General features: G+C 45.9%; 1 protein-coding gene and 1 pseudogene across 2 annotated transcripts; one reads left to right on the forward strand and one right to left on the reverse strand.

Annotated features, from left to right (window-relative positions):
* Positions 1-23: 23 nt before the first annotated feature.
* VPS33A (VPS33A core subunit of CORVET and HOPS complexes) lies at positions 24-17,805 on the forward strand. Its single transcript, XM_020970119.2, has 13 exons — positions 24-184; positions 1,861-1,926; positions 2,534-2,661; positions 4,298-4,484; positions 7,485-7,601; positions 8,202-8,376; positions 9,960-10,153; positions 11,567-11,693; positions 13,175-13,242; positions 14,055-14,192; positions 14,746-14,883; positions 15,738-15,906; positions 16,343-17,805. The coding sequence occupies exons 1-13, from the start codon at positions 83-85 to the stop codon at positions 16,522-16,524; spliced, it is 1,791 nt and encodes a 596-aa protein (XP_020825778.1). The 5' UTR covers positions 24-82; the 3' UTR covers positions 16,525-17,805.
* On the reverse strand, positions 4,413-20,669 carry LOC144457120 (uncharacterized; annotated as a pseudogene). The gene is made up of 3 exons (XR_013486470.1): positions 20,320-20,669; positions 8,750-8,833; positions 4,413-4,501 (listed from the first exon to the last, which is right to left on the reverse strand). The product of XR_013486470.1 is annotated as an uncharacterized LOC144457120 (transcript).
* Positions 20,670-20,727: the final 58 nt, after the last annotated feature.

The following is a 20,727-nucleotide window of genomic DNA, read 5'->3' on the forward strand; positions in this document are numbered from 1 at the left end:
GGCCGCCGGGCGCGGGGAGGGGGAGGGGAGGAAGAGGGAGGGGGCGGCAGCGCCCACCTGCCCGGGCTGGGGCAGTGACGAGATGGCGGCGCACCTGTCTTACGGGCGGGTGAACTTGAACGTGCTGCGCGAGGCGGTGCGGAGGGAGCTGCGCGAGTTCCTGGACAAGTGCGCGGGCAGCAAGGTGAGGCCCGGCCCGCGGGGAGGGGGAAACTGAGGCACGCAGCGGGAGCGAGAGCGCCCCCTGTTCGTGACACGAGCCAACTGGGACCCAGGCACCGGACCCCAATGTCATTGGCGGGGGATCTCCCGGGGAAGGGCACCCTGCCCCCGAAGCTGGTCGGCACCCTTCGGCCTCTGACCGACAGCCCTGACCGGTCATCTGGGCACTAAGAGGTGGCCGGGCCGGGTCCCGCAGCCAGCGGGTGCCAAAGGCCGACTCGCCGCCTAGTGCACCATTATTGAAGCCTTCGCAGGATAAAGGCTTGTTCCTGGACCCTTCCTCTCTGCCCCCCTGGAAACATTACAGCAAGGGCGGGGCTCTAGAGGCAGCCCCCCCGGGATCGTAGCGCTTCCGGCTCTGGAAAGCGCTGTGCATATAAATTCAGGGAGTGAGAATGCTCAGGGGCCAGATCTGGAGGGATGGAGGGAGGGTGGGATGGATGGATGGATGGATAGACAGACGGAGGGAGGGAGGGTGGGATGTATGGACAGATGGACAGACAGCTGGATGGAGGGATGGATGGACAGATGGATGAAGGGATGGATGGATGGATGGACAGATGGAGGGAGAGTGGGAATGGATGGAGGGATGGACAGATGGATGGACAGACAGAAGGATTGCTTCTGGCCGACTCGGCCAGACTTAGGGAGCTTGAGTGTGCTCCTCTCCACAAGTGCTACCGGAGCTCTGGGTGTGTGTCCCCTGTTCTTACGGGGGTCTCCATCCTGTTCTAGAATTGAGTTTGCAAAAAGCACCTGGGGGGGCCAGCCTGGTGTCCAGCAGGCTGTGGGTCATTGTCCCCGTACCCACCTGGCTGTGTGTGCTTTCTCCACGGATGCCTCTTGGAATCCGTCCTTGCATTCACACAAGACCCAGAGCTCAGGCACTGCCTCAGACACAAGCTCTTCTTGGTCCCTCCATTTTGTTAGCCAGCGGGGTTCCCCCCCCCCAATTTGGCCTGTATTTTGTACTGACCTGTGTAAGTACTCCCCCCCAGAGACAGGAACTGTTTTCCTTTCTATCTTTGTATTCCCACATCCAGCAGTGTCTACTAACATAGACTGAAGGGTAGAGATAGGGCCTGGGGAACTCCCCGTGAGAAAACTTTCTCTGCCAGTGCAGGGCAGCAGCCTCCTTGCACCTTGTAGTCACAGACTGTTGCCGAGAGCCCTGAGAGGAGAAATAACTTTCAGGATCACCCACCTGGAGTGCCAGAGGCAGCTCTTGAACCCAGGTCTCCCTGGCTCTTCATCTACCACCCACCACATGATAGGTGCTTATGAAATATTGAGTCCAATTAAATTGGGTCGGAGCCAGGGCAGCAGTGACCACACATAATATCTATGTGTTGTTGTGGGAACCATGGGAGGGTGCGTTATTGCAACCAATAAAAATTTGGGTGGTTGTTGAGAAGTTAAATCTATGGTTTCAAGCAGGTATTTGTGTTTCTTTTTGTGTGTCATGAAAACACAAAATTGAATGGAAACGCTTGAGGGCAGAAACTCTGGTTTTGTGTCTTTGTATCACCAGCATCTGGGTGTGTGCTGGGCCCCTGTAGAGTGCTTACTGAATGGTCATTGAATTGAATGAAATTCCAGATCGTAACTATAGTAAGAGAATTTCCATCCTCTTCACAGGCAATAGTTTGGGATGAATACCTGACGGGACCTTTTGGATTGATTGCACAGTATTCACTATTGAAGGTAAATAAAATACAGGATTTGAAGGAGGAGAGGCTGAGGTCTTATTTCAGATTTCATAATGAGCATCCTTACAGCACATGCTTTCTATCCCTTTTAGACCCTAATGTTCAGTGTTTGTTATTAGTACCCAAAGGTACCCCAAGGGCAGCGGCCTTTGTTGGAGATGCTATAGCTAATGTTGCTAAGGTCCAGCATATCAAGTTGACTGCCAGTCTAATACTGTATTGTGATAACACACTTGTAGTCTTTTATATCATGATTTGTTGTTACTGTTGTTGTTGTGTGACTCATCCTGACCCCATTTGGGGTCTTCTTGGCAAAGATACTGGAGTGATTTGCAGTTTCCTTCTCCAGCTCATTTTACAGATGAGGAAACTGAGGCAAACAGGGTGACGTGACTTGCCCAGTGTCTTAAGGCACGAGTCTTCATGACTCTACGCCCAGCACTCTGTGCACTATGGCTCCACCTAACTGCCCCCTTTTCTCAGTCCTTTATAGTTACACCCATATGGTGCTAAGCTCATTGCAAGTGCTTTTTAAGTGTTTGCTGAATTGAATGTTCAATTTCAGATACACATTTTCAATTACAACTTTTGTCTTTTCTTAGGAACATGAAGTGGAAAAAATGTTCACACTTAAAGGAAGTCGTCTGCCTGCAGCGGATGTCAAGAACATTATTTTTTTTGTCAGACCCAGGCTAGAATTGATGGATATAATTGCTGAAAATGTACTCAGGTATCTAAAGGGGAAGTCTTAAATTTATATAAACATAAAATAGCGGCTGTAATTCTTATATTCAAACCTTTGAAGAAGAGCATAGATGTATGGAGTACATTCAGGATATGATGTGGCTATCACGGAAAAATGAATAGGGTGGAAGGGTGGTTAAGCTAGAGGAGGAAAACTGAGCCAAGAATGCTTAGAATATTAGAGCTGCAACGGGATGGAAGAGTGGGGCATGGTGGAGGTGGGATCTTAGAGGTTGTCCAGGACAGCCCCCTCATTGCACTGATCCAGAGGTTCTTGGAGGAAAGCCTTCGATGGGGGAAGTAGTACCACTGAGCTACAGTTGGCAGGGACCTTGGCGGCTGGCCAGGGCTTTAGGACCACTGTCCCACTGCTTCCTCCGCTAGGCATTAAGTAGGAAAAAGAATTGGGCCTTCTGTGGGGTCGCTCTTAAAGGTGTGAGGCAGGCTGTCCTGGGATGACTAGGGTTGGGCAGGGGAGAAAGGAGGAGGATGGATGGATCTGGGTTGGCTCAAATGAACTTCTACCAAGGCTCTAATAGATCAGATTACAAGGTTTAGAGTTGGGAGGGACATGGCGACCCGGTGCCCTCCGCGAACGTCCAGACAAGGAGCCTGAGACCCAAACACCTTAAACGGCTTCTTCCAGGCTCCGCGGAGGCAGAGTGTGCTTGCCCAGATAACGTGCTCTGTTTGTTTCCCAAACCCAGTCTTGTCCTTTAGAGTAAATGAGTCTTTGCTTCCGTTTCACAAAAGAAAAGAAGCAAAGCTTTTCTGGACCTAAAATTAGATGCTCCCATTTACAGAGGCTTCCCCATAGCCCTTAGGACACCGGGTCGATCTCTTTCACGGGGCATCGTCATCATAATGATAATAATAAGTAGCGACAAAGACACCTCTGCTCTTTAGGTCAGGGACTGCTTTTCATGTTGTCCTTCTGGTGCCGGTGCAGAGCTTGCAGGGCCACGTGCACCATAGGCCCTTGAGCAGCGCTGGTCAAACTGACTGAATTGCACTGAAATGCCCTTGAATGTTAACTCGTTGGGAGTCATCGGCTGGAAAAAAGGGGCGGAGAACGGAGAAGGAAAGAATCCTTCAGAAGCTTGCTCACTGTTTTAATCTGAGGATCGCTCTGTGTTGCTGCTTTGGTCTAGTTAGAGCGTTATTTATTTTCCTTAAGTCAGATTTCCTGCTACGTTAAATCAAGCACTTTGATGCCACAAAGTGTAACATAAAGGGTTTGAAAGAGGATTTCAGAATGGATGATAAGCCCAAGAGGGAAGGGAAGAGAATAAGCATTTATTAAGCTCCTCCTGTGTGTGTCTGTACAAACATTATCTCTTTTTGTTCTCACCTACCTGAGAGGTAGGTACTGTTATCCTCATTTTACAGTTGATAAACTGAGGTGGATGGGTTAATTGACTTGCTCAGGGTCACATAGTAAGTGTTTGAGGCTAAATTTGAACTCAGGTCTTCCTGACTCCAGGCCAGGTGCTCTGTGGCGCCCCCAGCTGCCTCCAAGACCACATTTCTCTTTATGTGCCTGTGCTCCTTTTCCAGTGCCAATGCCTTTAGCCATTTGTCTTTGAGACTATAAACATAAGAAACATTTTGTTCCTTTCTAGTGAAGATAGACGCTCCCCTGCAAGAGATTTCCACATTTTGTTTGTCCCTCGCCGGAGCTTGCTGTGTGAGCAGCGCTTGAAGGATCAGGGTGTTCTGGGATCCTTTCTTCATAGAGAAGAGTACAGCCTCGACCTCATTCCATTTGATGGTGACTTGTTATCCATGGAGTCCGAGAGTGCCTTCAAAGTACGTGTGGAGCAGCTCTGTTAAGGGAAGAGTAGGAACATTCTTATTTTATGCATCAGCTTTGATCTCATGCCTTGAAAAGTTGTTACCAATCAGGTGTTATTATTTATTGTTTTGTTTAGCACTTTTTCTCCAAGAGAGAGATTTTCTGCTGTTATTAACTTCCCTCAGGGTGCAAAAAAAATGTAGTAGAAGTTCCAATAGAGCAAAGAGGGTCCAAAGAGAAGGTCATAAGAATAGCTGCTGGAGGAAAGGAAAGGACAGGAATGCTCAGCGAAGGCCAGATGGCAGGGCTACAGTCTGGGCCGTGCCCCAGAGCCCAGCTGTTAGCTGAGAACTGAAGAAGCCCAGCAGATAGAGTACATGAAATCTTTGTCACTTGGAAAAGTATGACCCCTTGGAGAAGTTGGTGAGGTGACTTTCTCTCCTGACAGAATCAGGTGTAGACATGCAAACTGCACATTGATTATTTAATATCTGCATATGGGATTAGGACTCAGGCCCCCTCAGGGCTGTAACAAGTTGAAAGCTTTGCTTATGGCAAGGCAGTTTTAGTGGGCTTATGTCTGCCACAAATAAATTGATGCAGTTTGTTCCATTGGGGTGTTGGCATAGTGGGGGAAGGGAAGTGAGGGTGCTGGTCCGAATGTTGAAATCTGCACCCAAGTGGAAGTTGGTGCCCCCGATGGTATGTCATGTATGTATTTGGGCTAGCTCAGTCAGCTGAGGGCCTAGGCAGCATCACAGACTCTACCTCATCTTGGCTCCAAAGGCCTGAGCCCTAAACTCTGGCTCACTGGGATTTCAAATGGAGGACAGGACCAGGGTGGGACTTCAGCAGTGAAGACTGTTCCTGCTCCTGAAATGAGAATTCCCGTCCTTCCTGTTAGGGGGTGAGAAGCTTTCACTTCCCATACAAAGGCTGATTTGTGGCTGTGTCACATGTACGTGTTTAAAACAGTCAGTTTTGAATTCTGCCATTATGTTGAGCTAGCTCTTAAGAGCCTAAAATGCATAATGACAGACCAGGAATAGGAGACAGTGTCAGGTTACAGTGTCGATCACTTAAAGTGACTTCAGAGACCCCAGGGCTTGGGAGTTTAAGACAAAGACAGAAGGTTGGAAAGAGTCCTGGGTTTTACTCCTTTTTCAACTCCTTTTTTTTTTCAACTTTTTTTTTTGTTGTTGTTTTTTTGGCTGGGCAATGGGGTTAAGTGACTTGCCCAGGGTCACACAGCTAGTAAGTGTTATGTGTCTGAGGCCGTATTTGAACTCACATCCTTCTGAATTCAGGGCCAGTGCTCTATCCACTGTGCCACCTAGCTGCCCCCTCAACTCCTAAGAGAAAATCAGTGTTTCTTTTTCATTGTGTGCTCATCTCTAAAATAGGCTAATAATGATGATTTCTCTCACAAAGCCCGTTATGACCAATAAGTACCTGAAATCTTTATTGTACTCTGAACTGAACTGTTTCACGAAATCTTATTCGGTAATTGTGAAGCTTTATTTATTTCCCCATTCTGTCCAGTTGGCATCCTAGAGGTGATTCAGTAGTTGTGGAGGGAAAAAACCCAACTTGTTATGGCATGACAGTATCTGTCAAGAGACCTGACTTGCTCTTTTCTTTTGGAAAACAGACCTGTTTCCACTTAGAATTTGAAGCCCTATCCCTTTGTGGGTTGATGTGTAAATTACACGTTTGATGAGTTTTAGAAATAATGGATTTTTACCCAGTGAGAACTGAAAGCTATAAGCCCAGCTTTAATTTCAAATATAATGGCTGGGTAAACCCTTCCTATGGAGTTGACATATTTATTAATTATTAATTAATTAATCTTCAAGTTAATTATCAATTATTGCTCAAAAAAGAAAGTCTGGTATTAAAGATATTATTGATTTTTAAATCTTTCTTTGGAAAAGAGATTATGATAGGACAAGATAATCACTTTGGAATATTAGAAAATGCTTTTAAAATTTTTTTCCCTGAATTTTCTTTCATCTCAGTTCCTTGTGGCTTCCCAGGGACCTGTGTTTTTATTACCTTCTGAACTTTGGTCTGCTGTATTTCAAAAAATGGTCAAATTAACCAGTCTCCTGTGCTCCTTAGGGCTGCTGGTCTTTTTTTTCTTTTTTGCCTGGAGTGGGGAGGATTATTCTTTATCTCGCCAAAGGGCCTCTGGAGGCCTGGTGGCATCTTCCAGGAGCACAGCCTATTCTCTTCCTACCATCCCATCCCTGGAAGTAGCCTGGATGAGAGTTGTCAAGTGTCTGTCTCCTTAATTCCTTACACCTTCTGTTCCATTTTTCCCAGGCTTTGCTATTCAGTCACAGCAGGGATGAACTGGGATGGGGAGGTGAGAGTTCTGATTAGCGGGCTAGGGAGAGAACATAGAGTAATGGTCCTCCATGAAACACTTTATCATTATTTTCACAATTTTACTCAGTTTAATTCATTACTAGGAGGCTGATATGGTAACAACAAAAAAATAAGACATCAATGAGAGCTTTCTGACTAATAACCCAAATTTTGCCTTAGAAAAATCACTCCCACAATTAGGGAGAGGACTTTGAGCTCCTCTTACAGTTGGCCTCGTGACCTGAAATGCCTTTGTTTAAATGAATTGACTACTTGAATTCCCTTGGAAAAGCATGAAATAAACTTTGTTCATTTTCCCTACAAAAGAAGTTTCTGTTTGTTGGTGACAGAAAGGATTTCTTAAAGTGTGAGTAGTACATTTTGGTCTTTGGTAACTGGAGAATGAGCTTGGAAAAAACATCTGTATCCTTCTGTTGAGTAGTCTTGGCACAGGGGTGGGGAAGCTGTGGCCCCTCTAGGTCCTCAAGTCCGGCCCTTTGACAGATCCCCTCTTGAGGACCTAGAGGGCCACAGGTGGCCTCAAGGTCATAGCTTCCCCACCCCGGCACTGGCCCCTGAGAGGTGGAAGGTAGTAAAGGCCAAGTATTGCCTGCCTAGTTAACTTCCTTATTCCTTTGCTCTAGGAGTGTTATTTGGAGAATGACCAGACAAGTCTGTACCACGCAGCAAAAGGACTAATGACTTTGCAAGCCTTGTATGGAACCATCCCCCAGATCTTCGGGAAGGGGGAGTGTGCGAGGGTAACTGACTGTCATATGCTTCCTTTGCTCCTGGCAGGGCAGCGCAGTGGAGCAGCAGAGTCCATTAAGCTGCTCTTTGGGAGTTCTAATGACTTTCCCTATAAATATTTGATTAGAGATTATTGGCTTTTCATGTTTGAGAAAATGATGCTGTTCAGTTTTGCTTTGTTCTTTTGATAGTACCTTGAGTAATTTTCCCCAAGGCAAGATTGGGGAACTATGTACTAGTTATTCATTCCCCCTATCATCCACCCCACCCCCACCCCCTTACCCACCACCTACCCCTGGCAGCTGGGGGGAGGAGCCTTTTTCTGTATTTGTTTAGGCCAAAGTCTCACAAACTCTTAGAGTTGAAAGGGGGACCTTGTGGGTTGTCTAGTCCAGTCTTCCCCCCTGTGGCCGCTTTACTAAGATCTGTCTTTGATACAACAATCCATGCATTCAGGGACAGGTTACTGTAATGAAATTCTGCTCTGGATTTCTGCTTGTCAGTCTCTTCTCTGTCTTCTCTTTATCCTTTGACTGTCTCAGTTTATAGCCTCATTTTAAATATTTGTAGCTTCCACTGAGACCCCATCTTCTCCACTGGTTTCTTTTCAGCAAGTGGCCAATATGATGATCAGAATGAAGAGGGAGTTCACTGGAAGCCAGAATTCGATATTTCCTGTTTTTGATACTCTCCTGCTGCTTGACCGGAATGTAGACTTGTTAACTCCTCTGGCCACTCAGCTTACATATGAAGGACTCATTGATGAAATTTATGGCATTCAAAATAGTAAGTAGAGCCTCATCTTTTATTGCCAGGAAGTCTGAGAAACAATGCTACCCCAAGATGCAGTTACAGCAGTGCTCTCTTTTTTTAAATTTTCTGTTTTTTGGCAAGGCAGTTGGGGTTAAATGACTTGCCCAGGGTCACACAGCTAGTAAGTGTCAAGTGTCTGGTCTGAGACCAGATTTGAACTCAGGTCCTCCTGACTCCAGGGCCAGTGCTCTATTCACTGACCCACCTAGCTGCCCTCAGCAATGGTCTCAAAGTATGGCATGCATGATATTTGAAGATGTAATCATACCAAAGGGCCATTTCTGTAGATAAAAGTTAAAATTAAGAAACATCTTGGGGAAAAAAAAGAAAGAAAAATTTCCATTACCTTTGACTTGGGATGTGAAAGATTAGCAGTGCCCAAGGAAATGCAGGAGTATGAGGGACGGAAGAGTCAGTCATTGTACTGGCCCTGGAGAGGGAGAGAGAAAATTAGACATGAAACAGTCCAAGATGCTATCTATTTAGTGACATGTCATCAAGCCAGGAATGTGGTAGGAAGTTAACCAAGGGAGAGGAGGTCTGTTTAAGTAGTTTGGCATAGATTCACCATAGAGGACCCAGCCAGCTGGGATAGAGGGTATGTTTAGGGGAAATAAGTCTGGTAGATTGGGTGGGGATACAGTGAGTGGCCCAGAGGTTGGGCAGAGTTGTTTAGATTTGAGGTCTTGGGCCTTTGGGAGCCATTGGGTGTTTTTAAGCAGAGGAGCGGTGTGATGGAAATACTAAAAGGAAATCTGTCTAGCAAGAGTATATGGAATACACTGTATATTATATATGTACTATATAAAGAATACACTACATAGAATATACAAGAGTATATAGAATAACTTTTTGTTATTCAGAATGTTTTGGCTTTCAAAATGTGTAATTGTAAAATTGCTTTTGCTAGCATTTATATAGCGCTTACTGTGTGCCAGGCACTGTGCTAAGGAAGTACTTTACAATTATTATCTCATTTGGTGACATTCAGTGGTGGTGTCTAGCAGACATTTGGCGGTGTGGGACCGAGTCCAGAAGAAAGGACTCGATGCGTAGACTTCATTTACCTTCATAGAGGTGATACTGAGCACAGAGGAATCAGTGGTCGAGCTCCCAAGGAAGAGAATGCTCAGCACAGAGCCTTGGGGAGACTTGTGCTTAGCAGGTGGGAAATGGAGGACGGTTCCACCAAGGGGACCAAGAGAGAATGACCAGAGAGCTTAGGGGAGAGCCAGCCGACGGAGACCTCTGTGGGCCTGCGAGGAGTGTGAGGGAGGCTAGGGGTGGAAAGCCTCTAGATGTGAGGTGCTCATGTCCAGAGCTGCAGAAGCACCAAGGAAAGTCCGGTCCCTATTGGTAAGATCGCCCGTAAGCCCTTTAAGGAAGAGGTGATTATGTTCCATAACTTGCTTTCCCAGGAGACGCTAAGTGTTCTCTGAAGTTTATTTACAAGCATGTCCTGTGGCCTTTGGGGTGGGGAAGTTCTGCTGTGTCTGGTGGTTTCGTATGGGCTCTTCAGATGATTCTGCACAGGAATCTTCCCTTCATCTGTCTAGGTTATGTGAAACTACCTCCAGAGAAGTTTGCTCCTAAGAAACAGGGGGAGAGTGGGAAGGAGCTGCCCACGGAAGCCAAGAAGCTTCAGCTCAATTCTGCAGAGGAGCTCTATGCTGAGATCAGGGACAAAAACTTCAATGCTGTGGGCTCGGTTCTGAGCAAGAAAGCCAAAATCATCTCAGCGGCATTTGAGGTGAGGCCCCGGGGCGTCCCCTGTGCACTCTGCAGCGCAAGCTGGAGCCTGAAGGGGCTGCCCATTCCGGGGGCTCTGGCCTCTGAGCAGTCTCGTTAGAGCCTGGGAGAAGGAGAAGCTTTCCCAGTCTCAATTCTTGGGACAGTGCTTGTAGCGCCAGGGTGTCCTGTCCCTCCTTTCTGCCTTTCAGTCCTGATTGAGGGGAGAGCAAACTTTACTACCTAGATCAGATCTAGACCACTTTGTCATTTCTATGTATTCTGTTATTGATTCTATTTATTCAATTAGTGAGGAAAGTCTTCTTAAGTTTAGAAAATTTCCATGACAGGTGATAATGAGACAGAGATCTCTGGTGGCCCCAGGATTTTAATTTGGGTGTTTCATTATCGCCTTCTTGCCTCCACTTGCCCATTCATCTAGCTTATGCTTGGTTAAATTTATTTTTTTAAACCTGACAATTCAGTAAAATGATGAGCTATGAATAATTTTACCTTGAAAATATCCAAAGAAGACATCCTTGTCTGTTGATTTTTTAAATATATTTCTCATATTTTATCTGTCTTGGGAGTTGCCTGTTAATGTGTGGATTAATTTCTGCATTAAGCATAACATTTCTGCAGGGTTTGGGGGTTTGTTTTCAATTGCTGAGCATTTTGCTAAAATGAAGTTTTATCGTAACTAGATGTTTGCCAAAAAGCTAAGTCAGCTACTAGTAACTCATGTGGATTTTAAGACAGAAGAAACTCACTTTTGGATCCCTGTTTTTCTTCCCTAATTCTCTGCCTGAGGACTCAGATTGCTTCCATTGCGCTTAGTAGAGGTGTGGTGGTCTGGCACGTAGAGAGACAGCATGAGACTCTGGGTCAGAAAGTCCTGGGCTTATACCCTGCCACCTTATACCAAGCCCAGTGGTCCTGGGCCAGTCACTTAGTTTCCTTAGATGTGAGATGAGAGGGTGGGAGGTGATGGCCTCGAAGGTTCCTTCCAGCTCAGACGAAACAGGGAGCTAGAATACAACAGGACTCCCCAGGCTGCTGAGCTTTCAGCAGAGGAGGATCTATGGCTGAGAGGGCTGACCTGGCCCAGCGTCGCCAAGCTCAAAAGTGTCAGCCCCAGGCCTTAAATAAAGGCCTGTCTCCTGCCTGCCTGTGCGCTGTGCTCCCTCTCAGAAAGGAAGATGACACCAAAAAAGAAAACCTACGCTTCTACTCTGTGGAGTGCTTAGTTTGGCCTTTGTGGTTTCTCTGTTGGTTTTGAGGTGGGCTTGGGCTGGGTAGTTGTCCTGTGGCCCCTCACCTTCCACCTACTGCCCTCGTTTGTACATGTTGTAGGCCATAGAACCTGAACCGAGGTGAGAGCAAAAGGCTGAATGAGCCCCTGGCCCCGCGTAATCTGCCCCCGCTCCATTTTCAGGAGCGGCACAATGCAAAGACGGTTGGTGAGATTAAGCAGTTTGTCTCGCAGCTGCCCCACATGCAGGCCGCAAGAGGGTCCCTGGCCAACCACACCTCCATTGCGGAGTTGATCAAGGATGTTACCAGTGAGTATGCTGTGCCACCTTTTCTTCTGAGTGGGCTCTGGCCACAGCCTTGTGTTGGGCCGTGCCATCCCCAGTAGCTGCCTTGGGTGGACAGGATCAGTGCTTCTTGATTCTGGCGGGCTTCCCCTTGTGGTGGTTCCAGACAGGACGTGCTCCTCTGGTGCCTTCGGAGCCTCACTTGTCCCAGCCCTCGAATGCTGCATGAGGTGGTGGTGTTCTTCTTTATACACAACCTTCACAACACTTACCAGCTAACTGACAGTGAGGCCAGCTAGAGACTGGGCCACCTTGAGGCATTTTACCCTTTAATCAAGTAGAAATGAACAATGCTGCACGTTTTAACAAATTAAAATCAGACTAACTCAGCCTCCCTCCCCCTCCCGCCACGCCTCCTGGTTTCCCTCTGGAACCCATCTCTACATAGAAAGCACCATTCCCTTGAGGCTTGCCTCTTCTTCAGGCATGTCATCGTCATCGTCGTTCATGTCTGTGGCCTTGGGTTGTGTGGGTCTTCAGTTCATCTCCTGCATCCTTCACATTTGTTGCTCCCTGTGGTACCATCCCACTGCAGTCCACTACAAGATCATAATGTGCAAAGCTGTTCTCTGGCCACCAGTTGTTACAGATCCAGCAGCTCTTGAGTGTTTTTTGTATAGTCAGATGTAGTTTTCCTTTTCATGATGTCTTTAAGGGCTCTAGCAGCGCAACTGCTGAGTCAAAGGGTTTGGTCATTTTGTGGTTTCTGAAATCTTCCGTTCGCATTGATGAAGTACAGAACATTGGTTGGCTATTAAAAGAACTTACAGAGATTTATGGCAAATAAATTCATCTATAAAATTCTTCAACCGCAAAAGGTGGTGGAATGAAACCTTGGTTGGGTGTGTCACATTTTGTGATGACCAGTGTGTTGACCATGTAATTACAACTTTTGTGCAAAACAGACTTGAAAGATACAAGAAAACCCCTCTCCAGCTGCATGGCCTTATCCCTTTGACATTATCATAAAACTACACCCATTTGGCTGTGTTCATGTTAGTTTAGGAAGAATTCATTAAAACCAGAGTGCATCATAATATGGACAGTGAGAGTGCTGGGAGAGTTAATTGTTTGTTCATCTGGAGCTTTCTGCCTTCTGTGGCCCATTTCCCGATGCCTCTCCTGAAATACTTACATTTCCTGTGTCAGAGATGAGTTAGGAATATAAGCCAGAACCCTATTCCTGAATCCCACCTGTACCCTACTCTATTTAGATATATTTGAGGAGTACTGGGATTATTTTCTCATCTTCCTTAGAAGCTTCCTTTCAGACGAATAATTTCAAGAAGTCTATTTTGACTATAATAGTGAACTAACTTTGCTTACTTTCTGTTATTTATTTTCTTAATTAAAATCATGAACCCAAAGTGTATTTGTTTTCCATGTAGACAGCAAACAAACATTGTTTTCATTTCAAATTATAAATTTGTTTATAACTTTTTTAGCTTCTGAAGATTTCTTTGATAAGCTAACAGTGGAGCAAGAGTTTATGTCTGGAATAGACACCGATAAGGTAACGTGTATTATACAGTGTCTTTGGAGGCGGGAAATGGGAATGAGGTTATTAATTGCAGCTAACCTTCAGAAACTTATTTGTAGCCCCATAAATAGCTCTTCTGATGGCTTTGACTCTCTCAACATGCCCCAGTACATTACCATAAATAGACATATCTTGTACAAGTTTATACAGGTTTTAATCATCTCAATATATAAAAATCCAGACTTATCAATCAACATCTATTAGCTGAGCATCTGCTATGTATGGGGCACCATGAGGGGTAGAAAGTTACATAAGCAGATTCTCAACTCAAAGCATTTTCTGATGAGTATGAAAGATGAATTGGGTTAATGATAATTTGCTTTAAAGAACATTCCATAGGATTTCTCCAAGTATTAAATTTCATTGATACTTTAAAATGTGATTTTATTTTATTTTTAAACTATACTACAAGCAAGTTTCCATAAAGCTTAAAGCAAGATGACCTTGTGCTGTGATTGAAGTAGACCAGGCAGGGAGTGGCTGCCTGGAACACTGGACAGCCTTTAAGGAATTTTTCTATTCTGATAGGATATTTCAAATGGCATATAGCATCTTAATGGATTCACTATCTGGCCACACACAGGTGGCTTTTACTGCTTGTATAATGTGCTATAACTGGTAAATGAAATAAGTACGTTGTGATTTTGTCCGTCCCGTCCCCCCCCCCCCCCCCCCCGCTTTTGAAGGGCCTGGGCTTAAAGCGATACATGATAATGAGAAATAAAGCAGTTTTAGTTTTTGGTGCCCAAAATAGCAACATATACCATGTCTGTTTATGTTTACAGGTCAACAATTACATTGAGGACTGCATCGCCCAAAAACATCCATTGATCAAGATCCTAAGGCTGGTTTGCCTTCAGTCTGTGTGCAACAGTGGGCTCAAGCAGAAAGTGTTAGATTATTACAAAAGAGAAATTCTCCAGGTCGGTCTGTTTTGGGAAGACATCTTAGAATCAGCATAAATATTTCTCTCAGGCTGCTGCTATTTTACTATATTACTGTCATCAGTGAGTACTTCAGGAGCACCCAGAGGATACATAAGATTGCCACTTAATTGTATCTTGTGTGTGTGTGTGTGTGTGTTCCATGTTAGGGAGTAGTGGACATTTTAAGAATTTTTTGCAAGTTTCTTTTATGACAAATGCTGCCTTTGCTTTTCTTCTCTTAAAACTATCCTTTTTGTGTTGGTAAGTGTCACTGTTTTTTTACTTGGTTTGAATAGATACCCCAAACCCCCTTAGGAATAGTTTTAAAAGTAAATTTAAAGACATATTTTAGAGATAATGAGCCAGCTTGGTATTATAACATGGGCATTTTTGAAACTAGAATGTTGCCCTCCTAAGCTGTCTTGCTCTGGTGGTTCTCAGCTCAGGGCACCAGACAGACCTGACCAGATTTATTGGGAAGACTCTTTTCATAAAGTAGCATCAGCCTCTTTCCTCATCTCGTATCAGTGTAAACACCGTTTTGTTGTAGACATATGGCTACGAACACATGCTGACCTTAAACAGTCTAGAACAAGCCGGACTGCTCAGACCTCAGGCGGGGGGTAGAAACAATTACCCCACAATCCGGAAAACCTTGCGGCTCTGGATGGACGATGTTAACGAGCAGGTGATGGAGCCCCTTCCCCTTGGCCTTGTCTGGTTTATTGATCTGTGCTAAATTGTGATGTTGTTATTTGTATCTGGCTTATGCCTCAGGACCACATCTAACAGCTAGATTCACCTTCAGTACTTGCAGGTCCTTTACAAGGCCTTGGAAAGCCAGTCCTCACATCTGCAGGAATAGATCCTGCATGGCTTCATTCTCATTACTGCCCAAGTCAGCCCTGAGCTGCTGAGCTAGGAGCTGATGAGGTCCTAGCTTTATCAGGAGCCACAATCTGAAGGGCCTTGGACACTTACTGGCTGTGTGAAGCTAGACAAGTCACTTCCACTCTGTCTGCCTCAGTTCCCTCAGCAGTAAAATGGGGATACTAATAGCACCTACCTCCTCAGGTTGTGAGGATCAAAGAAAGATACTAATTGTGAAGTATACTTCTCGTTTTTCAGCCATTTCTGCCATGTCTGACTCTCCGTGAACTCGTTTAGGTTTTTCTTGGCCAAGATACGGGAGTGGTTTGCCATTTCTTTCTCCAGCATCCTCCAGATGAGGAAACTGAGGCCAATAGGGTTAATGACATTCCCAGGGTCACACAGCTAGGAAGTATCTGAGGCTGGATTTGAACTCATGAAGATGAGTTTTCCTGATTTCTAGACTATTGTGCCACCCAAAACATACTTAATAAATATTTATTGTTTTCTCACTGTTGTCCCATCCATCCCCTTCCCTCCCATGTGTATCATCAGTTTTTGTTTTGCTATTTCAAAGCCAAATACAAAAATAGTTTTGGATTATATAGATACAGATAAACAGGAATTAATTGGGTAGGTACTGAGTGTCTCCTTTGTGTTACTGTTTAACAGAATCCCAATGACATATCCTATGTCTACAGTGGCTATGCGCCTCTCAGTGTCCGGTTAGCTCAGCTGCTCGCTCGGCCTGGATGGAGAAGTATTGAGGAAGTCCTGAAGATGCTTCCAGGCCCCCATTTTGAAGAACGGCAGCAGTTACCAGCAGGATTGCAAAAGAAGCGTGAGTAGCAGAGTGCCCTGCCTCTAAGCCATTATGCACAGATGTCAAAGGACTGTGTGGTTGCCTCGTGTAATGCATCTGTTCAGGGCTTAGGAGGTGGTATCCAAAGCCCATCTGCAGACTATTAATGCACAGTTTAAGTACTTTATCTCTGTTAATTACTTTTAACTTCAGGAGTTTTAAGTGACCTAGTAACTTACCCCTAGGTTCTGAATTTCAAGTATTTGATGGAGAAACACGTTAGATAAAATCAAGGATCCTCCATTTCTAATGAAAAATGTTCCAGCTTGTGTCTCCCTTTCTTTTTGGAACAGTAATAATTTTTCACATTAAGGTTTACAGAGCTGTTATTATATGAATGGTAAAATTGTATGGGGTGAGGAAATAAGAAATGCTAACAATTAAGAGAATAATTTCTCAATATCTCGATCTTTAGGTCAACAAGGAGAAAACAGAGTAACTTTGGTTTTTTTCCTGGGAGGTGTGACCTATGCGGAAATTGCTGCCCTGAGATTTCTGTCTCAGATGGAAGATGGAGGTACAGAGTACGTCATTGCTACCACTAAACTAATGAACGGGACCAGCTGGATAGAATCTCTGATGGAGAAGCCTTTCTAAGTCCAGAATGCCAAGCCATCTGTGGCCAGCTGCAGCAAGAGGCAGGACCTCCGGAAGATGCCTCTCAGAAGCAGTTGCTAAAGGAAAGGGAAAAGTAATGAAATAATGGCAGGAGGATGCAGAGTTTACGAAATTACTGTTTATTTCCAGATCTGCTTTTCTCCGGTGGGTTCTAGAGTCCCTGTCTATCTCAGAAGGTGCAAGAATAGCAGGATAATCAGCCTGGGTAAAAGAAACAAAAGACCCACATGTTCTGGGTTTGGGATCCTCAGTAGAGGCCCCATGGAATTGTATCAGGGGGCTCAGTATTGTTTGGTTTGGGCTGGCTCAAGCTCTGAGCCAGTGAGAATGAAATAAACATGGAGACTCCATCCCCTCATCCCTGTGCTGCTCTCCATCTCTCAGCTCTGACCAGGTGCATCCCCTCAGGATGGCTGGGGTAAGTGTGTGCAGGCCAGGGTTGGCCCAAAGGCTGCTGGCCCAGGGAGGTTCTCTGCCTTCCTCTTTTCACTTTGCAGGACCCTCCAGGTATTGCCTTCATGGGTGGTTTCAGAGTCTGCAACTGCTGCAGTGACTCCTGCTAAGGACTTTTGGGTCGTGGCAGCTCAGAAATGAGACCAGTGTGGTCACACTGAGCAGGAATAGAAGTGGCATTTGTGTGTGCCTGAGTACTTTTGATCTGCCTCCCACCTGTCTCCCTTCCAATATATGGAAGGATTGAGGGGTGTGAGCCCCAGCTGCAGCCCCAGAAGGGGTGATGGGATGGCATCGCCGCCTTCCTTTAGTTCCTGGCTGGCTACTGGAGAGGCTACCATTTCTGGGAGGGGAGCAAGGGTGGTGGGGACTTGCACCCTTGCTGCTCACTTGTGATGCTGGGGCCAAGGCTAGTATCTCTGTCCCAGTCTATCGTCTGTTACTGAGCGCTAACAGCAGACCCTAAAGCAGTGGCATTTTATCGGGACCGCCATGTGTTATAAGCCTTGATTAGAAGAGGAGGGGAGATACTTGAGAAAACTTGGTGTGCCAGAATATCTGGGCACCAAAAGTTACTCTTTGGTACAGTGAGGCTGAGAAATGTTGTAGGGGGATTAGGGTGAAATAATAGTGATAGGATTAATTTAGTCTTCTTGCTTTGTCCTTTTAGGATTTGGAATAAACAACTAAACAATCCTAATTTTAGAAAAAGTCTTTATCCTGTCTTTATTCTCCTGAGGAGATTTGCTTGTGTCCCTCAGCCCCCAGCTGTGTTATAAAATCAAATTAAACTTGTTCATTTTAAGATCCCAGGTCTCACCCAGTATTTTTGACACGTAAGATTTTAAATTAGAGGTTGGTCACGTCTTTTGACTACGTGTTGTCCTGTTTATAGGCAAGTCACTTGTGCCATACGTGCTAACGTTCACCCCCTTCATCGAACTCTGCTCTAAGCCACGTTAAGTCAGGTTTTAATAAGTTATTAGAAACGGCAGCTGCTTCATTCGTGTACAAATAAAAAGCAACTGGTAATTACATATAATGCTCATTTGTGTAAGTTCATTCAATACTTGGGCAGCTGTTGTCTCTAAGGGGTGTGTTTTCACTGAAAAAAGGTCTGTGACTAGTTCATTTTTTCTTGGAAAGGGTGTATTATTTACATCCTGTCTGGCCTTCTGTGTAGTTGAGGAGACAATTGTATTAAACCGGGAGTTCTTTAATGACGATGTCTGCATAGGCACAGTTTTAGCTTTGTACCACTTTGGAGGATATCAGAGAATTCAATTCAAGTATTAACTATAGTTTTAATGAGAACAAGAGAATGATCCTTGCTCTTACACTGGCAGCGGAAGTGAAAGGTACAAGGATTAACAGTGGCACCTTTAGCTCCCTTGGGAAAACCTTCATAATAAGTCTGTGGAGGCTTTGAGGGCTCCGTGTCTCCCAGTTAGATCTCATCACAGCCCTGTTTGAATTGAAGCAGAGAAAGCACTGATCAGACATCTGTCTTCTGTTGTTCCCACTCTGGGCACCAAGGCCTAACCCTTCACCCAAAGGAAATACACACGTGGTGCACTTCAGACAGTTGCACCTAGGGAAGAAATAGGTCTTCTTTCATCTTTCTAATCATCTCGGTGTCCAGACAAAAATAGTGACTGAAGAAGAGCATCTGGAATACGGCCCCTCACCCTGGCTATCTTGCTTTACTCTCTAAGTGTATTTCATATACATAGTGCCCGACAGCTACACTCGATAAATGTAATTTGAGAATGATGAGAGGCGACAAGAAAGAGTGCCAGTGCAGAACCCTTGTTTTTTTTAGCTGACAGCCTTAGGAGGCAGGGAGATGTGGTTGGGTGGAGGTCCTTCTGACACACCCTCAAGGTGTGGCTGGGAGTAAACCCCCTATGATCACTCTAAGATGATAAATTACATGTTAATTGCCAATTTGCCAGTGAGCGGCAGGAGTTTCAACCCTGGAAGTTCTTCCCAGGTTCGGAGAGAAAAGAGGAACCCAAAGTGGCTGGTAGCGTGGGAAAGCAATTTGGAATGAACCCTTTCCAGCACATTTTGGTGTGAACTTTGGGTCACTAAGTGTTCCTATACTTGAGTTACTCCATTTGTATGGAACAGGACAGAGGAGGAAGACTTGGGGAAGGAACTTGGAAGAGGGTAAAAGACTCATGGTGAAATACCTTGAAACGATACAATTCAGGGGCTGTTTTCATAAAATCTTTTCATGTGTTGACTTTGCTGGGTTGAGCAGATGTCATGATGTTGTCTTTACTAGAAGCTTAGGCAGGCTTATTTTTTTCTGTAGGACAGACAGAAAAGCCCTTTGGATGACCAACTCTCTAGAGGAGCAATTACTGCTAACAGGCTTCCTGAAAAACTTGATAATGCTGTGCTCCTGCTTCTGGCCTGGCTGCTGCTGAGGCAATAATTCGATAAGAAGAGATCCTGATTACATTAAGGAACCATTTACCCCCTGGATGATGATGCTGAGAAAAGGGTTGATAGACAACAGAAAGCCTTGTTTCTCCATCCAGCTCATTTGCTTAAAGGTCAAAAAAGATTCTTTACTTTTAAAATATGCTGGTTCCAAACAAAATCACCCCAAACAGCACAGGCTTTTGAATTCTTAGCTTTGTCAGGTTTAGGGGATAGCCCTCTCAGCATGGGGTACAGGTGGAGCAGCTAGAAATGGAGAATAGGTATTTTTCTGAACCCCTAGTTTCTAAGACCTCTGCACTAGTTTGTCTCCCTCCCAGTCTCTGAAGCTCTGAAAAGCGCTGAAAGAGCCCTGAATTTGGAGTCAGAACCAGGGTCCAAACCAGCTCTGTCATTTACTATGTGACCTGTGGGCCTCAGTTTCCACATAAGTCGGAAGTCCCTTTCAACTGCAAATCTGTTGATTTTCCATCTCTCATCGTTGCAAGCCTCCTGTGTTCTCTCCTCTTTCCAAACAAAAAACAGGTACCTTTCCCTTAGGACACCAGCCTTGGTTTGGGGACCTACCAGCCTAGTGCAATGTGACCTTGGCCGGCAGTGGGGAACCCTCCCCCGCGTTCCTTGGGCTTGGAGTCAGAGGCTGCCCGTTATAAATAGAAGGAGCCGCCTGGACCACACCCGGTTGGGTTTGGGTTTTAGAAAACCAAGGCCAGAATGGGCGGGACGCGCCCCCGAGCGTCCTGCAGGACTAACCCACGCAGAAAGGCGCGCCCTGACACTGGCGGGCGGAGGAGCTGGGGGGCGGACCCTCCAGCCCCAGGCCCCTCCTAGCTCACTCCGCCCGAGCTCCTGGGCTCAGCGCACACTCACCCTCGGGCTGGGCTCCGCTCCGGACCCGAACGGGCCGGCCAGTGGGCCGAAGTGGCACTCGGCCGAAGCTCTGTCAGGAGAGTCCGAGGAGAGAACTCTTGCGAAGGAAAGTTCCAGCGCCTGTAGGCTGACCACGAACTCCAGGCTCCGACGACCAGGTGGGTGGGGGCGAGGGAGGCGAGTGTCTGGGCAGCTGAGTCCCGCGAGCCATCCCCGCCGGGCCGGGCAGAGGAGTGGGGCCGCTGCTCCCTGGCAGGGGGCGGGAGAGGGTGAACCAAGCAGCTGTAGCCCCAGCCCTGCGGGCCTCTTCCCAGTTGTGCTGGGCGGCCAGTCCATTAACGTCCATTACCACATTAAATATGCAGAGAGTGGGGAGCTAATGCTACCGGAGCCGGGGCTGGAAATAGC

The sequence above is a fragment of the Phascolarctos cinereus genome, unplaced genomic scaffold, assembly GCF_003287225.1.
Source record: "Phascolarctos cinereus isolate Bilbo 61053 unplaced genomic scaffold, phaCin_HiC Scaffold_4;HRSCAF=312, whole genome shotgun sequence".
NCBI classification, from domain to species: Eukaryota; Metazoa; Chordata; class Mammalia; order Diprotodontia; family Phascolarctidae; genus Phascolarctos; species Phascolarctos cinereus.